Here is a 21,839-nt window from a genome sequence, read left to right on the forward strand (position 1 = left end):
TTTATCAGCAAAGCTTTGGCATTAGTGTTCAGAAGGAACATGTATAAACAACCATGTACTTTGAATCTTTCTAAAATAATTTTACCTAAATATTTTGGGTGAGAATAGTGTCGATGAAAGTAACATGTGAATTAATATTTCCACTGCTTTTGAATATGCAGCCATTATATATATGGGCTATTTTTAAAAATGTTTTGGAGTATCTGCTGTATAGTGCCATGATCAAAACTGAGGTGCATATAAATTTCATTTAAATTGGTATTTATACTTAAGTAACTATTTGGAGCTTCCACTAAGTATTAGGTACTTAAAGCTTTCATCTTAATCAGTGATTTGAAAGGCATTGACTTATCAAATGTGACTTTGAATACATATTTACATACGTGTGAAACTGTATGGTTTATACAGTTGATTTATGTCTACATAAGCAAATTGAAACTGAAAAAATCCCCTACTGTTATGGCTAGAAATCGGTTAAATGTAAATTTAATGTAGATCTAGGTAAAAGAAAACATACAAAGTCTTTTTCTTAGAATTTTGATATCAGCATTATTTGGAATTTGATATTTAATTTTATAAAATATTTATAATTTTATAATTTGAGATTTATTCAAGGCTAATAACTGCTGATAGAAAGTCTTAGGGTAATGCCAGAATGTGATCATAATAGGCACTTAGAATGTAAAGCATCGTATTTGTGCTTGTCCACTTGCATAATAAACACATGATTTCCTTCCCACTCCAGTTCTCACTTAATTCAAGTAAAATGTTATTCTTTTGGGACTCTGTACTCTTTTTTATTATTTGGACTTTCAGTGTTTAGGGGTCACGAATTTGAAGAAATCTTTAATAAAGGTTTTGAATAAAACAATGTCACATAATTTCATCAAAAAACCCTCCTGTTCATACACATTCTGCTTTGACCACTCTTTCTATGATCTACTGAAACATTATTTTTTAATGCTGAATGCTTAACTTGTTTTTTCTTTGTTTTTTTCCTTTCTCTTCACATCCTGAAGTTCCAACTAACCTTTCAATGCTTTTTTTCCTTACCTCTTTTATTTGCTCCATTTATGCATTAAGTGGTTGCTTAGATTTAAGGTAAGAGATTCCAGGGCTGGATTTCCATTCTTTGTTCTTATGTAGAATATTACATACGGGGAGTGAAGAGATATTTGGCACTTGGCCTTCTAAAATCAACAAATCCTCTTAATTTTTAAAAATTTTTGTCATGCAGCTTTGTGGTGTGTCTTCATGTTCTGTGAGGGCAGATTTTTTTTTTTTTGTCTGTTTTGTTCACCACCCGGTCTTGTGTGCCTTAAGCAGTACCTGATGCAGACATTAGGTGCTCAGTAAATATTTTTGAATAAATGCTTATTTTGCAATGTTAATATATTTTGTGGAACTAAAATATGTTATCCTATCATAAAATGTCATTATAAGTAAAATTAGGTGGACTTTTGTAAATGTGGAGCCTATGTTACGGATTGGAGGGCCAACTAATGTGCTTTATTTAACCCTCCCCCTGTGTAATAGCCTTTTTATTCTATAAATGGTGTGCTTTACTATACACCTTGTGGCCAGTATGTCATTATCTCTTGACTCTTAGTCAATGTAAAGAAGTTGAGAAGTGGAAAAATATTCAGTGTTATGGGTTTTTTTTAAGTTGCAGTATCATGTATTTTGCAAGAAGCAAAATTAGTTTCTCTTTTTCAAATTGCTATATAAGATATACATTTCAATATAAACTCACTTTAAGAGTTTTACTAGCTGAGTATTAATTATATCAAAACATCAAAAGTTCATGAGTGTTTAAAAAATACACATTAAAAATTAGAAATATTTATTTTAGTAACACATTAGGGGTTTGTTTTTACACATTTTAGTATTTTGGAGAATTAATGGTAAAAGACATTCAAGTGTATTCAAGAAGCATTTAAATAAAATGTTACTAAAATTATTTTCATCAAACTTAGCATGTATTTCCTTTTTGTTCTTATTTTCTTAGCTAAACTTTATAACTTCTTTTCAAATACATTTTCTTTCAAAAGAAAATTATTGTTACTTGCCCTGTCTTTAGTATAGAAAGTGATAACAAGATGATAACTGGATCTGAATCATTAGCTACTAATACCAACCATAGCCACAGACATTTTAACAGATCCTGGTCGAGAGATGAGACTAGAGGAGTCAAGCAAATAAACTTATTGTGTTACTGAGTAGAATGTTGGGTCCAAGCCCTTAGTCTCGGTGAGTGGGGCATGCGGACTTTGTGAGGGTACTCCTTCCGCATTATATACAAAGAACTAACCCAAAGCAGTGTGTGACTACCTTAGCTCTTTTCCTGTAAATATTGTATTTAAATTTTAGCTATTGATGTGTTTTTTTTCCAAAGTGATAAAAGTGCACAGAAAGATTACCTGAAGGAAAAACACAGAAATGGACCAGTTCTTTTCCCCTCTAAGTTTAGACCAACTTGCTTATCCTACTCTGCCATGCTCATTTCCTCCAAACCCAACTATGATTCCTTCTTGACCTTCCTGGATTCAGAATCGTTCCATGCGGGAGATAGATCAAAACGAGTAGGAAATGAGAGAAGCCCCTAGAAAGAAAGGAAATATCACACTTGTATAAGACTCCTTCACACCTTTGCTGTTTGTACCAACCATAAGGCTTCACTCCTGAGTACTGTGGCTTTATGTAGGTGTTTTTGCAATATCTGGGTAGAATTGCCCAGTGAAGAGAATACCCTGAATTCATCCTAGAAGCTAGAATGCACCCGTGCTCTGTCTTTTCTTTCTCTCTGCTTTGTGAATGTCTGTCTTCTCTGTTAACTTTTAGCAAGCACATGGTTAATCATTTTAGGTGAACCAAAACAAAGTAGAGTGAGAAAGATGTTTAGTGTATAACAAATCATTTCTCTTTTTATTCTGTTATTAAAAAATGGAGTGCTTTTGGAAGGGTGATTAATGGAATAATTTAATACATTAAGGTAGAAAATAGAATTAAAGAGAAAATGTTACAGTTGGAAGGGGCTGCAGTGGTTTAGTGGTTTAAGTGGTTTCCAACTGATCTTGGAGACCTGTGGATTATATCAAGTGCCCTAAAGGACCCCTGATGTTTGTTGGTAGAAGTATCTGCTACTTTGATTTCCTCAGTTCTTCATGAACTCTGTCTTTGCTCTTGTTGCTGTCAGACTTTTGATCCTTTTCAGACTGACTCTAAACAAAGATCACACTTTGGGTCCAGACACATGGGATTTGACTCAGAAGAATTCTCCATACTAAAAGTTGAATTTTTAACATTTTATATAGAATGTTATCCACAGTCAACTAAAGAAAAAAAAAACACATAAATTTCAGATGAAAAGGACCATGAACCACCGTGAGAACACGCTACGGTCAAATTCCTGATTACAGCTTTGATTTCCTTGAAGGATCTCCTAGTCCTTTTCTTCTTTCTTTCTTTCTTTCTTTCTTTCTTTCTTTCTTTCTTTCTTTCTTTCTTTCTAAGTTGAGCTTATTTATTTGACAGAGAGAGATCACAAGTAGGCAGAGAGGCAGGCAGAGAGAGAGGGGGAAGCAGGCTCCCTGCTGAGGAGGGAGCCCGATACGGGGCTCGATCCCAGGATCCTGAGATCATGACCTGAGTCCAAAACGAAGGCTTAACCCACTGAGCCACCCAGGTGCCCCCTCTGTGTATATTTAAAACCTGTTCTTTTTTTTTTTTTTTTAAACAGTCCAGCTTAGACTTTTCTCTGAACCTTTCTGTAGTTTTTCCTTCTCACATTGATATTTCTGCATATTTTATTCCAAAGTACTTTAAATTCCTTAAAAGCGGAGGCATCATTTTATGGGACTTTGTGTCCCATTCCTCCTCCCCCCTCCCCCAGCGCCAAATGTCCCCCTTAGTCTTCCTTACCCTTGTACCTAGTGGTCTGGTAGGTGATAAGTGGTTGATAAATGAGGGATATACTCCAGATATCGTTTTAGAATGAGTCTGCCACTATTCTATCACAGCAGGACGTATGTCAGGGGGAGATTTCTTCATAGCAGAAGGGATGTCCTTTGTGAACTAGAGATACTGGTGAGCCCGCTTTATAAACACACTGAAGTTCCCAGGGTACTGGAGAGCACTGAGGTTTATAGTGAACATTATATTATGATGTATCAAGGTTCACGGAGAATGTCCCAAAAAGGCACAGAGCAGGAAAGGTAGGAGCATTATAGAAAAAATATTAAGGCATGAGAATGGGCCTGATGCTTGGTGCTAGTTGTAGAGCTCTCCAAAGCCTGGGAAAGAGGACCATTCTTGGAACATAAAGAACTTCTCTCCCTCCAGTTTTATCTGCATTCCTTAGTCTCAGGCCAGTTGTGAAGTATTTGAGCCTCATCACTTAAATGTAATATTTCTTCTGCCTTTGAGGGTGGTTTTTTTTTTTTTTTGTAGGAAAATAAGGGGGATGTTTCCTACTCTTCCTCCTTGTACTTAATACCTGCTTTACTTAGCTTTCAGTGATGACTTTCCCCTTTATGGAATTAAAAAATACATAATTGAGTGATTGTTGAAGTCTGCCACCAAACTGCATTCTGATTCCCAAATAAAACTTGAAAAGTATAATGAGTGATCCCACTCGTGCTTCAGGACCATTAACTACACGTTTATATGCCAAGCGATAGTTCTGTTTATGTTTACAATTTGTTTTAAAATTTCATGTGGAATTGCTGTTATAAAGTGGGTGCGGTTTTGCTTTGCTTTCTTTGTCCTGAGTTGATGGTCTGTTCTCTTTCTCTGTCTCTGTCTTTTGATCTCTCTCCCTGGAGGTCCCCTTCACTGTACACACAATTTAGTCTGTGTTTTGCTGCTTGTGAGATGTTGTCTCCCCACAAACTTCCCTCAAAATAGTGTTTAGAACCGTTATTGTTCTCCAGTAAGTTTTTTTAATCAAATGATTTTATTTTTGAAATATACTTTCTTTAATTATAACACAGATTATAATTAATCTGCCACCTGTGATGAATTAAGATTTATCTGGCAGTTATTCCTGTTCTTTCCCCTTCTCCTTAAATTAGATGGCAGTATTTATATTTCTTTAAAGATTTCTTTCTTTCTTTATTTGAGAGAGAGCACAAGTGCGAATAGGAACAGAGGGAAAGAGACGGGTGCAGGGAGAGAGAAGCAGACTCCCTACTGAGCACAGAGTCCCACAAACCCACAACCCTGAGAGGTCATGAGCTGAGCTGAAATCAAGAGTGGGTGCTCGACCAACTGGGCCACGTAGGGACTCCCGGTGTTCGTATTCTGCATAGCAGAGTCATTGTTTTACTTAACATGGAAGCATTTTCCACAAAGGAAGACCACCTTGAAGAAATATTGAAATTCTTTTAGCTTAAAATAAGAGTACAGTATCAGTGATGTATAAAATTACAGTTTTTTGGACACTCGGCAGGGCCTTTTTTGTTTCTTCAGTGATTTAAGTTACGTATCCAAACCCCATTAACCAAGCAGATACAATCATTTGATGATCCTACAGATCATCAAATGTGTCAAGTTTTGTTTATGGAACTGTCCATCAGATTTTAATTTATTATAGAATGTTTATTTTATATTTTTTAATTGATTAGAAGATACTGCAATTTAAATAAAAACTCTTTAGATACCAAAACCTTGAATCAAAGTTGGAAAGCTGTTTTCAAGTATTTTAGCTATTCCATGTATAGAATAAAATTCTCTTTTACTTTTTCTGTCCCTGCTCCTTTTCCTTCCTGTTTCTAGCAAATTGATGTAGTTTAGTGTGGCTCACCTACTTCTCCCTCGTCACTCAAAGTAACTTTGGGTTTTATGTTGTTTAAGGTTGAGCTTAAAGGACTTTGGTTATACTATAAAAAATCTTCTGGTATCATAAATGAATATTACAGTTTGAAAAGCTACTGGTTTTTTGTGATCTTACTCCTAAAATTTTCCCCAAATGTGGACTGATTTTTTTCAAAAAATTTCTGGCATTTTCATTTTAAGATATGATTAGCATACCCTCTGCTTATTAATGAGGGGAAGAACAAGGACAAGTTCATCTTTATTCTTACTTAATAACCGGTTTGTCTTGTATTTGTTTAAAAGTAACAAAAGGATTATAGACGAATGTTTCACATTAAAAATATTGACATCTCAAAGGTATCGTTTGTCATTAAAGATTGTTTTAACATCACACACAACTTGTTCACTGGGCTATTCATTTGAAGAGTTTGTTTCTTGATACATTATTTCTTGTCTATTCAGATACCCACTAGTCTTTTAGGAGTTTTACAAATCGCATTTAAGCCAGAATTAGTTTTGACAGCCTTAGTACTCTATATACAATTATGAGTTTTAAAATTTATATTTTGAAATACAATTATAAATGTATCTTGATTTCAGTGGTATAGTGTCTTACAGTTTCATTTTATAACTTGAATACTCCAGACATATTCTTATTAGAAAAGATTTTTTTTTTAAGTATTTGGCAATCCAGAATATTAGGGGCTTGAAATAGGGTCAGGTATGAATCTATCTTTTGAATATTTACTCTGACCCATTGGTAATTTCAAACAGTTTGAGACTGTATTTGTGAATGACTTCTATTACTGCTTTAAGACATGCAGATTTCTAGAGCTTTGGGTGTGAGTGCTGATCTACTTCTTTGGTGGCATCAGTTGTTCCCAGATGACATTAGTCTCCTACCCTTGCATTTTCAGTTAGACACAGAATAGTGAGGAGTCATGGCCCAGCTCTGACTTAGGACTCTGTTACATCTTTCCCAGAATCTTTATTTTGGGTCGGAGTGGGACTAATTCCCAGTGGAACTAGGGCATTGTCTGTGACCCCTGTGTTGCTTATAATTGAATGGGATACCTCAGCCCTGACTTTCTAGTTCAGAGGTTTAGGAGCGTGTCTTAACTTCCGGCAGTTTTCAGGTGGGTGATTTCTTCATAAGAGAACCAATTAAAGAAATCTGAATTGTAAGGCTGATCCACTATTTTAAAAACTGAAAATTTTTTCAGCATATCATACCTTTTAATTATTTTATATTCTCTAGTTACAAGGGATCAAAACTGTAGTGCATATTTTATTGGGAAACATGTATTTTTTTTTAATAATATACTTGCTATCTAAAAAGAGTTATTTAAAGGCATTGTTTTTGAGTTTCTCTTTATTAGAACTAAAGTTCTTATAGTTATCCTATTGAATTTCAGTTAAATATAGTATCGAGGAATCTAACCAGTGATCTGTTGGTGTGATGGCCTAATGGCAAATACAGTCTTTGCATATAAGTTTACAATCATTTGAAAATCTCATGGTAGGAAGAGTCCTTTGAGTACAACTGTAGAATAATAGTAGAGTAGAAATTGCATATGAAATGCATGGCCTCTAATTTTTTTTTTCCTCTTTAAACCTTACCCTCCTTTGTTAAATAGCATAACGTTATTTCCCACAAGTGACACTTTGTTTCACTACGTACAAGTTTTGATTGTTCCTCAACATTTTTTTAGGTGAGTACCCAGAATATGAAGATGGGTGGGCTGCCACGAACGACACCTCCAACTCAGAAACCCCCCAGTCCCCCCATGTCAGGGAAGGGGACACTTGGGTAAGTATGTAACTAAATAACAACTGAAAAACATTTCATGTAGTGTTGTTGAAAACCAAACACTACGTATATTTAAACTATTTTTTAATATTTGAAACAAGAACATTTTCTTCCTAACATTAACTTTTTTGTGTGTAACTTTCCCTTTTTCTGGGAAGCGTGTTTATACTTTAAAAAGATTTTGTTTAAAAGTTATTTTTCTACTGAATTTTGAATTTGAGGTAAAATCCTAGCCCAAGTTCATGGTTTATTATAAATTGCACTCTAATTTCTGAAACATTTTAGAGTTGTTTCATCTTACATTTAACAAAAGAATAGACTATTCTTGTGAAAAACACCATGTAGATTTACAAAATTCCGTATGTCTTGTGTTGTTATGAGAATATCAAGCTTAATTGCTCCAGCAGAAGTGAGCTCTGGATTTAACTTTGGGCAGAAATGGCCAATTAATGTAAAAGCTTCTAACATTTTTCTTCTGTAGCATCATAGTGTAAAAATGTGATTTATTGGCGTTCCTGGCCGGCTCCAGCAGAAGAGCGCGTGGCTTTTGAGCTCAGGGGTGGGATTTCCAGCCCCACAATGGGTATAGCAATTACTTAAATAAATCAATCTTAAAAAAATTTTATCATGGAGATTTGTGATCAGATGGACATAATATATCCCAGAAGCCAGGTGACTAAGACTGTGGTCCAGCTCTGCTCCTGCTTTTTTGTCTTGCATAGTCAGCCTCTTTGCAATTCAGTTTTTTCATCTGTAAAAGGGGGTAATATTTGTCCTCTGTCAACTTTTCAGAGTCATTGTACCACAAATTGGATTTTTAAAAAAATGTATAAGACAAAGACAAAATGCTTTGACAACCATTGGCTTTATGATATATTCTTAAAATTTTTTTAATTGGAAATGTTGTTTTTGGCCCCCTCACCAAAAAAAAAAAAAAAAGAAAGAGAGAAAGAAAATGACAGAAACCTAATTAAGCACCGTGGGTCAAGACGTACAAAGATGAGTTAAAATGTAAAGGAGGATGATTCTGGAAGAGGAGTTACAGTTAGGACAGTGGGAAACAAAAGACCAGAAATGAATTCCAGCTAGAAAGAAGATCATTTTATTTGGGATCAGCAAAACAAATTCTGCTTAGATTAGAGAGAAAATTAGTAGATCAAATAAGATTTAAACTTCAGGGTAGAATGTTGAAGAGATGATAGGGTGTAATTGTGAAGAGGCAAGAGTAGAGAGATGAAGAGGAAGTATTTATTTTCCTATGGAACGTCTACATTTTTATCATTTGTAGTGCCTAATAGCTTTTGTTAGGTGTTTTTTTTTTCTTTTCTTTTTCAGATTTTGTTAGGTTTTAAGTCAAGATTGTTCGCAGGGTAACCCACTGTCATCTCTAGTAAAATAAAACTTCGTGTCGCTCTCAAATTCTGAAGATTTATTCATATACCAGAATTTGTTTCCCTTGTGTGTTAGCAAGGGTTCTGCAGGATCTTGGAGACCAGAGTTGCTGAACACCACAAGCCAGCTGATAGTCACAACCTGGCTTTTTTGCATAGTCTTTGCCTAGCCATTATATTTTGCTCTTTTGCCCCTAATTTTTTATTTTGTTTTTAATCATTGCCTTCACTGTATTGTTCTCAGTCAGCAAAGGGTTTTTTCTTCCATTGAAACAGAACTTTTTTTTTTTTTTTAATTTATTTATTTGACAGACAGAGATCTCAAGCAGGCAGAGAGGCAGACAGAGAGAGAGAGGAGGAAGCAGGCTCCCTGCTGAGCAGAGAGCCCGATGCGGGGCTCGATCCCAGGACCCTGGGATCATGACCTGAGCTGAAGGCAGAGGCTTTAACCCACTGAGCCACCCAGGTGCTCCAAAACAGAACATTTTTATTGTCTGGGAAAATTGTCTAGAAATCAGATGTTTGGAAATAATCAGTTTCCTGTCTTAGGTTTTTTTTTTTAATATATTTAATTATAATTTCAGAGATGCCTAAACTTTTTAGTACTTTAAATCCAAGTTGCTGACATTCCTTTTTTCTTCCTTGGACCCAGTATCTCATTTATTGCCCTTTACTTATATTTAATTATTAATGTATCCATGCAGTTATGCAAGATTTGAGGAGTGAGCAGGCTGGAGTGGACAGTGGTCAGTGAACCATAGTGAGTCAAAATCAATGAACCGTAACCCGACTAGCCCAGGAGAGCTGTATTTAAAGGAACTCTGGGACTTTGCAGGGAGTGAATTATTGAGAATGTTATGAGCGAGCAACATCATTTCAGGGAAAGAAAGCTTTTTAATTTTTACATCTTGAGATTCTAGTTTTGATTTTTTTAGAAACCAGAATCGTATCTGCAAAATGCCGTTTCATGGCAGTTGAGTATTTTTCATTGTCCTAAAGAATTCAGACACTTAGGGATGGGAACTAACTTAGTAATCACTAATGTGCCATGGCGCATCCTATTTCCGGTCAGACTGCTTTGCTTACTTTCCTCATTCTCTTCCTTTTAAAGGAAATTTTGAGAAGAAGAAGGGAATGTTTTAATAAAATCCAGGCCTTTTTGTGCTTTATAGTCCAAATAAGGTAGAAAGACTTAGATGGTCTTTTCTTTTTCTCGCCTTTTAAAATGTTGACCTCTGAGGAGGATAAGAGGTAACAGAGAGCAAGGTGAAGGTAGGAGGAGCTGAGGCGAGAACGGGAGAGGAGATTAACTCGGTGCATTGCTGGGTGTGGATGTAGGTCCGTTTTTGTGTGTTTACTATGTAGAAAGGGAAGTAACTTGTTATAGTTGTTACTGATCTTCAGTGCGGGGGTTGTGGAGCCCAGTTATGGATTGATTTATCCGATCTTTGAGTATCTTTGGTTAGGGAGAGAGGGGTGAGGAAGATAATTAGTGCATTCATGCAGTGCAGTTGGGAAACTTTGACATGGTACTAAAATAATTTGAACTCTTCCCCCTGCCCCCCCCCCCCAAAAAAAAAAAGGGAGAAGAGAGTTTGGGAAGCACTGACTTACTTGGTGGGAGAATCTTTGTGCTCTCTGAGAATGAGCGAACAAAATTGCATCAGTTCAGGGAAATGAGGTTTGGGACTGAAGAACAGCAATAGTCATCAGAACCCTCATGGCAGAGAAGTGATACTCGAGACTGAAATCGGTAGCGGGGTTATGTCAAAACATTTTCCTGTCTCTGAATACAAATTGTATTTCACTACTGGCAATTCTGAATTTATTGTGCCGAAATTTGCTAATCACACAATACATACGCTCTTCTTTTTGTAGGCGGCACTCCCCCTATCGCACACTGGAGCCAGTGCGTCCTCCAGTGGTACCAAATGATTACGTACCTAGCCCAACCCGTAATATGGCTCCCTCGCAGCAGAGCCCTGTGAGGACAGCTTCTGTGAATCAAAGAAATCGAACTTACAGGTATTTTCTCTACCTCAGTGCAAATGTGATGGTCATAGTACCATAATTTGTTTAGATTACTTCAGTTAAATCTCTCTCATTTTCCAAGCACTAAGTTCTTTTCCTTACTCTACTGCCCCAAACCTCATCTGAATCCACCTCTCTCTCCTCATGTTCTGATGCAGCTTTGAGGGCAGGAAATGGGAAAAAAACCAAAAACAAAAACACAACAAAACAACAAAAACAACAAAAACAAAAAAAACCAGAAAAAACCCAGACATCTTAAAATATAAACTTCTCTACAAAATTAATAGTTCCATTTGGCCTGAAAAAAAGTTTTGGACCAGACGTGGGAAATTGCAAGTTGTTTTTTGGTGGAACTTTACAGATGAAAAACTATACATAACAAAACAGTAATACAGGATGGTACATCAAGATGTCATTACAAACAGAATCAACCTGTTTAGGAAAGCTGTGTTTTTATTATAAAGCAGTTTTCTTCAGAGAGTAAAGCTAATACGATTTTCATGTGTTGAACCCTATCACTTACCTCTTGTATTTCTACAGAAGCCTTCCTTTTTTCTCAATTTCTGTTTCTGTCATAGATGCTTATTAAAAGGTGGTCAGAACAAGCTTCTTGAACTCAGTGTTTTTCCTGTTCTGCTCGAATTAATACACAAAGTGGAGGGTTTTTGGAACCATCCTTACTTAGCTGTGTTCATCTCAGAAAATGTTGGGACATGCTGGCGGCATCTTCGTGTCTATAAATGCTCATGTGCGGTGGCTCTGCTTTCTTCAGCAGCAGTGGCAGCAGTGGCGGAAGCCACCCGAGCAGTCGGAGCAGCAGTCGGGAGAACAGCGGAAGCGGGAGCGTGGGCGTCCCCATCGCTGTCCCCACGCCCTCTCCTCCCAGTGTCTTTCCAGGTAACACACGGATGGTGCCTCATCTCTGTCTTTTTTGAATTTGAATTCAGCTTCTGGTTTGATTACAGTGGGGGTTCTTCAGAAACTGGATTTTTGTCCCCTTTAGGACTCCATAAGTGTTGGGAAAGCTTTAAGCATTTGTTATTTTTAACCAAGCGATTTCTGAGTTTATGCTGCAGACTTCTCTGTTATTTGGCTTTGTGTCTTTGGTACAGTGGCTCAGTTGGTGCTTTGAGGTTTCAGGTACCCCCTGGGTACCTGGTACCTTATATGTTTGATGCCAGCTGGTGTTACGACATTGCACGTGCTTGGACACAGTGTGCGAATCACGTTGGTAACAGTGGAGTGGACAAATACAGAAGTAGTTTTGGGAGTTAAATTTACTGCACTTTTGGAACTTAATACTCTTTGAAATGCTGCCCTTTTTTTCCCTAAACATGAAAATGTCCTTGTTTAAGGTGAAGACATCAGAGCTAAACTTTAGTTTTAAAAGCATGACACAGAAGACCTAGGGATAGAATTTTTTTGTATTTAACTTACTTACCCTGATACCTAATAGATAATATCTTTTTAAAAATGATGAAAAGATTTATGTTTTTCTAAAAATTTTTTTAACCTAATAAGATGTTTTGTCTGGAATATGTCAAAATGGAATACTGTTTCCTAATGTATTATGTTTAGTTTTATATACTGTTTACAAAATACTATGCTAAAAATGATAAAGGGAACATCTTTCTTCCAGAGTAGTAGCTTTCAGGTAAAATAGAATGCTGTTTTTAATGAATTTAAAAATTTGTACATTACCCTGAGCATTTTGAATTATCTGCTGCAAACCTAATAATCCTTTAATATAAGCTTCGTTCTTCTTCTTTTTTTTAACCATTCCCTTCTATTCTTGGGTTAGTGTTAAGCACTGAATATTTAACATTAGGTTCTCTAATGCCTTTTCGAATCCTGCCTACTGGGTCTGCCTCATTAATGCTGCCTCTCACTCCTCTTTCCCTCAGCCCCTGCTGGCTCCGCTGGTCCTCCTCCCCTTCCTGCTACTGCCGCATCCGCCCCTGCCCCTCTTGTTCCCGCTACTGTCCCTCCCTCCACCGCCCCAGAGGCTGCTGCTGGGGGTGCCCAGACCCTTGCTGATGGCTTCACTTCTCCAACTCCCCCTGTTGTTTCTTCCACTCCCCCGACAGGTGAGTATGGCTTGTTCCTGGGCAGGCACATCCAGGCATCCGGCTCTTCTTCCTGGAACTCCGGCTTTATGACTTTTGTTTGTGCTGTGTGTGTGTGTGTGTGTAAACTCTGAAGATTAATGGACTGACTAGAAAATGGCATGTGACCAAAGAGTAGAATTTCCTGAGGAAATCAGGGCGAAGTTCACATACATTTTTCATGTGCAGAGTAACACAAATACACATTTTTTTAAATTGCTTGAATTTCATTTACTGGAGATTTGTGAGTTTAGTACGGAGTGATCTTCTGTACAGTTTTGTGAAGTTGTGGGAAGTACTGTTACAGATTAAGTCTTTAACTAGAGAAAAGTCTATGGAAATAATTCTAAGATACAATTTTATAGGAAACGTTTGATGTAACAGTTGGGAAGTTTCTGTAAGTCTGTCAGACAGCACTGGAAACACATAGACAATGGACTTCTTAAGAATTTCAGGTTTATGTAAATGTTACTTAAGGTTGAATGGTGTTGTAGTGTTTTAAAACTGCAACCTAAAATCTTTTTTTGGGGGGTAAAGATTTTATTTATTTATTTGACAGAGAGGGAGAAAGGGAACACAAGCAGGGGGAGTGGGAGAGGGAGAAGCAGGCTTCCCACCGAGCAGGAAGCCTGATGAGGGGCTCAGTCCTAGGACACTGGGAGCATGACCTGAGCTGAAGGCAGACGTTTAATGACTGAGCCGCCCAGGTGCCCCCTAAAATCTGTCTTGATGGGGAAGGGGAAAAAGGTTCAGTTGCTACAAAATATATTTGCAAAGTTAATAGTGATGCTGATTAGCAAACAAATTCTTTATCTATTATAAAAATGTATGTGTTCGGACACACATCATCTTAGCTTGTTAAATACTTCATAGTATTTAACATCTGCTATAACCAGATGTTTAAATGTGTTAAAAGACAGTTTTAGCTAAAATGGATTTTGGATGGTGTTTCATAGAACTTTTTAAGAAAAGCTCTCCATGTAAATGTAAGCGTGGGCTAGTCTTTGATCTATGCACATCTCTGTTAGGCCAGACTGTCTAGTTAAATATGGGAATTCTGTTATGCTCCCGCACCAATGGAGTAAAAATTACAGCTTGAAGTTGGTTGTAGGCCCAGAAGGAACAAATCACTTCCACCCAGGAGTCAACATTTTAGTAATAAAATCATAATTTAATAGGTACTGCTTTGTAGTCTGCACTGAATAAACATTTGTTATATGAGTGGGTAAGTATGGTTTTTATTAACAAGAAGTAAGGTGTAAATGCCTTAATAAGTTATATCAGTATAATCTCTTTTATACAGTCTTCAATTTACCAAGTACTTTTTTCTTTTCTTCTTAAGGTATAATTTACATACAGTAAAATTCATCCTTTTTCTCGTGTATGCGTATGACAAATGTGTACAGTGATATAACTGCAGCCCACCTAGCTTGAAGAAAATCTAGACAATCTAAACAGGAGATGCCTACATGTACTAAATACTCTAAGATCATATAAACTTAGAAAAGAAAAGCAAAGCTGTGGAATGGCCCCATCACGCGCGGATTTCCTCTGTTCTTTGTAGTCCCTCTCCCTCCTACCCCTGGCAGCCCTTTGATCTGGCTTTTTTGGTTTTGTTTTTTTGTCTCTAAAGTTTTGCCTTTGTAAGAATATCACATAAACAGAAGCAAATGGTCTTTTGGGTCTGGCTTTTTGGCACTGGCGCATTTGAGATTCCTTCAGGTTGTTTCACGGCTCCTTGTTTTGCTCCCTTTTATGACCGGCTGGTGTTGTGTCATGTGGGGGCGCCACAGCTTGTTGAGCCCTTCCCCGTGGAGGGACATTGCGATCTTTTCCATTTGGGGGTTATTATGAATAAAATTGACTTGGCGTACACACGCAGACTTTGTGTGAGTGTCGGTTTTCAGTTCGTTTGGGTAAACACCTAGGGAGTAGTAGGCTTGCTGGGTTGTGTGGTGAGTGAGTGATTTTAGGAGAGGCTGTGGGCTGTGTCCCAAAGGGGCTGAGCAGCCTTACCCCACCGCACGGGGTGGGGGTGGGGGGTGGGTCTCTGTTGCTCTGCGCACTTGTTAGCACTTGCTATTGTCAGTTTGCTTTTTCTTTCTTTTTTTTTTTTAACTTTAGCCATTCTAATAGGTATATAATAGTTTCTTTGTGGTTTTGAGTTTTCCATTTCCCTAATGACTAATGATGTAGAACCTCTTTTTGTGTGGTTCTTTGCCGTCTGTTTATCTTCTTTGATGAAATGTCTCTTTGTTTTGTTCCCCTCCACATACCTTTTGAATTGGATTGTTTTACCAAATTCCTTTATTTCTGAATGTAACTCCTTATTGGTTATATGATTTGGAAATATTTTCTTCCATTTATGACTTAATTTTTTTATTCTCTTAATGATATCTTTCAGAAGGGGAGTTCTTCATTTTGATTGAGTTTATTTCTTTTATGGAGTGTGCTTTCAGTGTCATACCTTCAAACTGGTTACCTTACACAAGGTCAAAGATTTTGTTTTTTTTTTTCCCTAGAACTTTTAAAGGAATTTTTAAAAAAGATTTTATTTATATATTTGAGAGGGAGAGAGCGAGAGAACATTAGCAGGATAGTTAGGTCTGTGTTAATTAAAGTATAGTTTTGTTGGGACACCTGGGTGGCTCAGTTGGTTAAGCTGCTGCCTTCAGCTCAGGTCATGATCCCAGAGTCTTGGGATCGAGGCCCACATCGGGATCCTTGCTCATCAGGGAGCCTGCTTTTCTCTCTGCCTTTGCCTGCCACTCTGCCTGCTTGTGCTTTCTCTCTCTCTCTCTCTGACAAATAAATAAATAAATAAAATTAAAAAAAAAAAAAAAACAACACAAAAAACTATAGTTTTGTTTGCTTTTTAGCCCAAAGCAAAGTATTCCTTATTAATGGAATGAATAGAGAGAGTCTTTAATGTTTGTCTTTGAATTACTGAGGACTTATGTGAGATTTTAGACTGGATCTAATTATAGAGAACTCATAATGGTTTAATTATCAGATGCTTTTAACTTGAAGATAGTAGATTTGTATTAGTTTGTTATAGATTGATTACTAAAATGCCAATAATGTATTCTATCTGGTGATTCAAATGACAAAATGTACCTTTTAAACAATCATTTAGGGGCGCCTGGGTGGCTCAGTGGGTTAAGCCGCTGCCTTCGGCTCAGGTCATTATCTTAGAGTCCTGGGATCGAGTCCCACATCGGGCTCTCTGCTCAGCAGGGTGCCTGCTTCCTCCTCTCTGCCTACTTGTGATCTCTCTCTCTGTCAAATAAATAAATAAAATCTTTAAAAAAAAAAAATAAACAATCATTTATATATTTTTACATTTTTTATCATTGTTGCAGAGACTTGACAGTAGATTATGTAAAAGCTTGAATACTCCAGATTTTTTAGTACAACAGAATTGATTTTTAGGTTTTGATGCTATCATATGTAAAATTAAATGATATAGAAGATCTTGAGTACTTTTATAATATTCTTTATATGAATTCACATGAATCCAAGTTGGATAAGGTTACAGAGTTCCTGAAGATCCTTTTCACAGTCAGAGAGAAGACACAAAATCGCCAGAAGTGTTTCCCTTTCTTTTCTCCTTTGCCCTCCCGGTCTTCCTCTCTGTACTTTCTCCTCTTCCCTGTGTCCCTGCTCCCCGGTGGTTCTCCGGTTCTCCGGTTCTCCAGTTCTCCGTCTCTGCCTTCTGCTCCCTCCCCTTCCCTTGTCTCTCTGCCCCTCCTTTCTTGCCTGCTGGAGTGGTCTCTCAAGGGTGCTCCAGGACTCTGTCTGATCTGTCTGTAAGAGTCGGCCTTCAGCTGAATGAATTTAAGTGGAAGTGGAGTCCAGATAAAATTTAGGAACTGGATTGCTTTAGGGAATTGGATAAAGAAAAAATGTCTTTAGTTGGCATTAGCTGTTTAAGTACTCAGCAAAACGGAGTGAAATTGCTAATAAATATTACAGGTTTAGAGACGGTATTACAAATAAGATACATTTTGATTCCCTTTTTTACCTTAGCTTTTTTCTTAATTGTAAATTTCTTAAGCTCTAATTTTAAGACAAAATAATCTAGTGTTGGAGATGGAGATTTTTGATTGAGTAAAGATGTGTTTGATTGGGAATTCTGTCACTTGATGGCTGAAATCCTTTGTTTTCCTTTATACTGACGGCTTTGCCACCTTCAATTCACCGCTCTTATTACTATGATCTCGAATAAGACTGTGTGAAACATTGTTTTTCTTTTGCTGTCCCAAATGGCATTCTTGTTAAGTTTGTTTTTTAAGGGTTTATTTATTTATTTTACAGAGAGAGTTTCCTGCTTTTGCACTTTGATATGGTAGCTGACCAATAACTCTGACCTTGCATGATGTTTAACAGATAGCAATTAAATTAACTAAATATTGTAATTTTTAATAATCTTATTAAGATTCAGGCAGTGTACCTAAAGCATTTCATTGCCTGAGGTAATTATCTTTTAATGACAAATTTATGCTCTGTGCCTTTTCCAGGACATCCTGTTCAGTTCTACAGCATGAACAGACCCGCCTCTCGCCACACTCCCCCAACAATAGGGGGCTCCTTGCCCTATAGACGCCCTCCTTCCATAACGTCACAGACGAGCCTTCAGAATCAGATGAATGGAGGACCTTTTTATAGCCAGAATCCAGGTTAGATTTTCTTTTTCATTCTGTAGAATATATCCAATTAAAATTTTCAGTTACAGGGGAAAAGCTTTAATTACAAATTACTAGCATATAATAGATGTTAAATACTATTTGTTGAATGAATAGAAGAATGACTACAAGGTTGACTAATGCTGTGTCATCCAGTTTTTTTTTTTTTTAAATCATTATATGGTTTCTGTGTAAAGCGTAGCACTTAATTTTCTGAGCAGAATCTTTGATTGTGTTGGTGATTATTTGCTTTTAAGAATAATATTGTGGTGAATGGTATTTCCTTCTTACTTAACCTGATATTCTTGCTCTGTGAATACCAAATAATGAAAATTGAGGGTTCATGAACAGAGTCTGTAAGTGGTATACTGAAAGGGAAGGGATGTTTTTGAAGCTGTTTTATGCTTGGCAGTTACACTGTTGTACTCAGCTCTCATACGAAACCCTGTGGTGGGGAGCCGAGGGCTTGGACAGGCCAGTTCTAGACACTGTAGTCGTCTTCCAGTTGCATCATGCATCCAGAAAAAATTAATCTGGCGCATATTTAATACCACATGTAGTCATTATTTTTGCTTCTTCCCCAGAGAGGATAAGAGCAAATATTAGACTCTCTGACTATTGTGGACATGGTGTATCAACTTACTGTGTTTTTCTGTATTTTTGACCACAGGCCACTAAGCCTGTGTATCTTTAATATTAGGGGACAACCCATTCCATCTTTGATAAGCAATGAACCAGTCTGCTGTGGCTACTACCTTTTGGTGAAACCTTATTCCTTTGGAGTAATGCAGAAGAAACTTGATTCTACTTCTACATAAATGCAGTTTAAAGAATGATTTTATATGTATTCTCTCATTTGATTCTCATAACAATGTGATCATTTTCATCTGCGTTTTGTAGGATGAGAAACTGAGGCTGAAGTGATGTCCCATTAGGATTTGAAATTGGGTCATATACCTTGAAGTTTCGTGTTCTTCTTCACCCTAGCCTCCTTACCTTCAGATTTAAAAGAAAAATCTCTCTGAATCTCCTAGTCTTCTCTTTGGCGGGGGTGAGGGGTGGTGAAGAGGATGTCCGCATCGCGATAGAAAATGCATGAGAGCCAGAGACCTTATCAGTCTTTATACAGTGTTATGCTGGGAATAGTGCTCAGGAAATTCACTGTGGTTTTCTGTGAGATGGAAATCTGGCAGCACTGTTAATATATTTGGTTGAGTTTGAAAGGGCATTATAACATAGGAATTAAAATATGAAACACCCAGTGTCTAGTGCCAAGTCCTCCGAGTATACTAACAGTTTTCTAATGATCCTAAGGGTGCAATAGTTGTTTTCTAATGAGATTATTTCAGAAGCAATTTGATGAAAGAACACTTCGATCAAGGCATAACTGAAACCTCTTTGGTACTCATTGTTTCTTAATAATCTAACCAAAGAAGTAGGAACACAAATTTACCATTCATCATGTCAGCAGCTAAGAGGATAACTGAAATAAATAGAGCTAAATGTAAGTTAACAGTTTTTGCCTTAAATATGAATGTGAAGTGCTTTGGTGGTAAAGAAGTATGTGTAGACACACACACACACGTATTTGTACATTTACAGATCTAAACCTAGTTTGGTAAATGTCTTAATTCAGGCTGCTGTCATAAAGTGCCATAGGACGGGTGACCTATAAATAATAGAAATTTATGTCTCACAGTTCTGGAGGCTGAAAGTCATATGAGAGTGCTAACATGGTCAAGTTCTGGGATTCTCTTCTAGGTAGCTGACTTCCATCTTCTTGTATCCCCCCATGATGGAAAAAGAGAGGGAGTTTTCTAGGTCTCCTTTATAAGGGCACGAATTCCATTCTAGAGGGGTCTACCCTCATGACCTAATTGCCTCCTAAAGACCCCACCTCCTCATATCATCACATTAGAATTCCAACATATGAATTTAGGGATGCATAAATATTCAGTCCATAACATTAAAGAATTGATAATGTGGTGTTTAAGTACCGTCTTTGGTAATAGATAATTATATATATATTTATATAGTAGATAGATATGTGTATATATATATATATTTTTTTTTTAATAAACATATAATGTATTTTTATCCCCAGGGGTACAAGTCTGTGAATCGCCAGGTTCACACATTTCATAGCACTCATCATAGCACATACCCTCCCCAATGTCCATATCCCCCCACCCTCTCCCATCCCCCCTCCCCCCAGCAACCCTCAGTCTGTTTTTTGAGATTGAGTCTTTTATGGTTTGTCTCCCTCCCAATCCCACCTTCTTTCATTTTTTTCTTTTCCTACCCCCCAAACCCCCCACATTGCATCTCCACTTCTTTATATGAGGGAGATCATATGATAGTTGTCTTTCTCCGATTGACTTATTTCGCTAAGCATGATACCCTCTAGTTCCATCCACGTTGTTGCAAATGGCAAGATTTCATTTCTTTTGATGGCTGCATAGTATTCCATGTGTGTATATATACCACATCTTCTTTATCCATTCCTCTGTTGATGGACATCTAGGTTTTTTCCATAGTTTGGCTATTGTGGACATTGCTGCTATAAACATTTGGGTGCATGTGCCGCTTCGGAGCACCATGTTTTTATCTTTAGGATCCCAGTAGTGCAATCACTGGGTCATAGGGTAGCTCTATTTTCATTTTTTTGAGGAACCTCCACATGGTTTTCCAGAGTGGTTGTACCAGCTTGCATTCCCACCAACAGTGTAGGAGGGTTCCCCATTCTCCGCATCCTTGCCAGCATCTGTCATTTCTTGACTTGTTAATTTTAGCCATTCTGACTGGTGTGAGGTGATATCTCATTGTGGTTTTGATTTGTATTTCCCTGATGCCGAGTGATGTGGAACATTTTTTCATGTGTCTGTTGGCCATCTGGATGTCTTTGCAGAAATGTCTGTTCATGTCCTCTGCCCATTTCTTTTTTTTTTTTAAGATTTTATTTATTTATTTTACAGAAAGAGATGCAGCAAGAGAGGGAACACAAGCAGGGGAACTAGGAGAGGGAAAGCAGGCTTCCGCCGAGCAGGGAGCCCGATGCGGGGCTCGATCCCAGGACGCCGGGATCATGACCCGAGCTGAAGGCAGTCACCCAACGACTGAGACACCCATGCGCCCCCTCTGCCCATTTCTTGATTGGATTATTTGTTCTTTGGGTGTTGAGTTTGCTACACTCTTTATAGATTTTGGACACTAGCCCTTTATCTGATATGTCGTTTGCAAATAGCTTTTCCCATTCTGTCAGTTGTCTTTTGGTTTTGTTCACTGTTTCCTTTGCTGTGCAAAAGCTTTTTTTTTTTTTTTTTTAAGATTTTATTTATTTATTTGACAGAAAGAGATCACAAGTAGACAGAGAAGCAGGCAGAGAGAGAGAGGGAAGCAGGCTCCCTGCTGAGCAGAGAGCCCGATGCGGGACTTGATCCCAGGACCCTGAGATCATGACCTGAGCCGAAGGCAGCGGCTTAACCCACTGAGCCACCCAGGCGCCCTGTGCGAAAGCTTTTGATCTTGATGAAATCCCAATAGTTCATTTTTGCCCTTGCTTCCCTTGCCTTTGGCGATGTTCCTAGGAAGACTTTGTTGTGGCTAAGGTCGAAGAGGTTGCTGCCTGTGTTCTCCTCAAGGATTTTGATGGATTCCTGTTTCACATTGAGGTCTTTCATCCATTTTGAGTCTATTTTTATGTCTGGTGTAAGGAGTGGTCCAGTTTCATTCTTCTGCATGTGGCTGTCCAAGTTTCCCAACACCATTTGTTGAAGAGGCTGTCTTTCTTCCATTGGACATTCTTTCCTGCTTTGTCAAAGATTAGTTGACCATAGAGTTGAGGGTCTGTTTCTGGGCTCTCTATTCTGTTCCATTGATCTATGTGTCTGTTTTTATGCCAGTACCATGCTGTCTTGATGATGACAGCTTTGTAATAGAGCTTGAAGTCCGGAATTGTGATGCTACCAACTTTGGCTTTCTTTTTCAATATTCCTTTGGCTAT

General features: G+C 37.6%; 1 protein-coding gene across 34 annotated transcripts in view; it reads left to right on the forward strand.

The window, feature by feature from the left end:
* Positions 1 to 21,839, forward strand: part of ABI2 (abl interactor 2) — a 123,961-nt gene that overhangs the window by 77,397 nt on the left and 24,725 nt on the right. For 4 of the 34 annotated variants that reach the window (XM_059393284.1, XM_059393286.1, XM_059393266.1 and 1 more), the window contains exons 4-7: positions 7,527 to 7,624; positions 10,894 to 11,040; positions 11,822 to 11,943; positions 17,672 to 17,830. In XM_059393284.1, coding sequence (XP_059249267.1) covers positions 7,527 to 7,624; positions 10,894 to 11,040; positions 11,822 to 11,943; positions 17,672 to 17,830 — 526 coding nt within the window. Of the gene's footprint in view, positions 1 to 1,083; positions 1,102 to 7,526; positions 7,625 to 10,893; positions 11,041 to 11,818; positions 11,944 to 12,950; positions 13,134 to 17,671; positions 17,831 to 21,839 lie in introns of all 34 variants that reach the window. The other 30 variants (XM_059393283.1, XM_059393285.1, XM_059393265.1 and 27 more) reach the window with 13 other exon arrangements.

This window comes from Mustela nigripes, chromosome 3, assembly GCF_022355385.1.
Source record: "Mustela nigripes isolate SB6536 chromosome 3, MUSNIG.SB6536, whole genome shotgun sequence".
In the NCBI taxonomy this organism is placed as follows: domain Eukaryota; kingdom Metazoa; phylum Chordata; class Mammalia; order Carnivora; family Mustelidae; genus Mustela; species Mustela nigripes.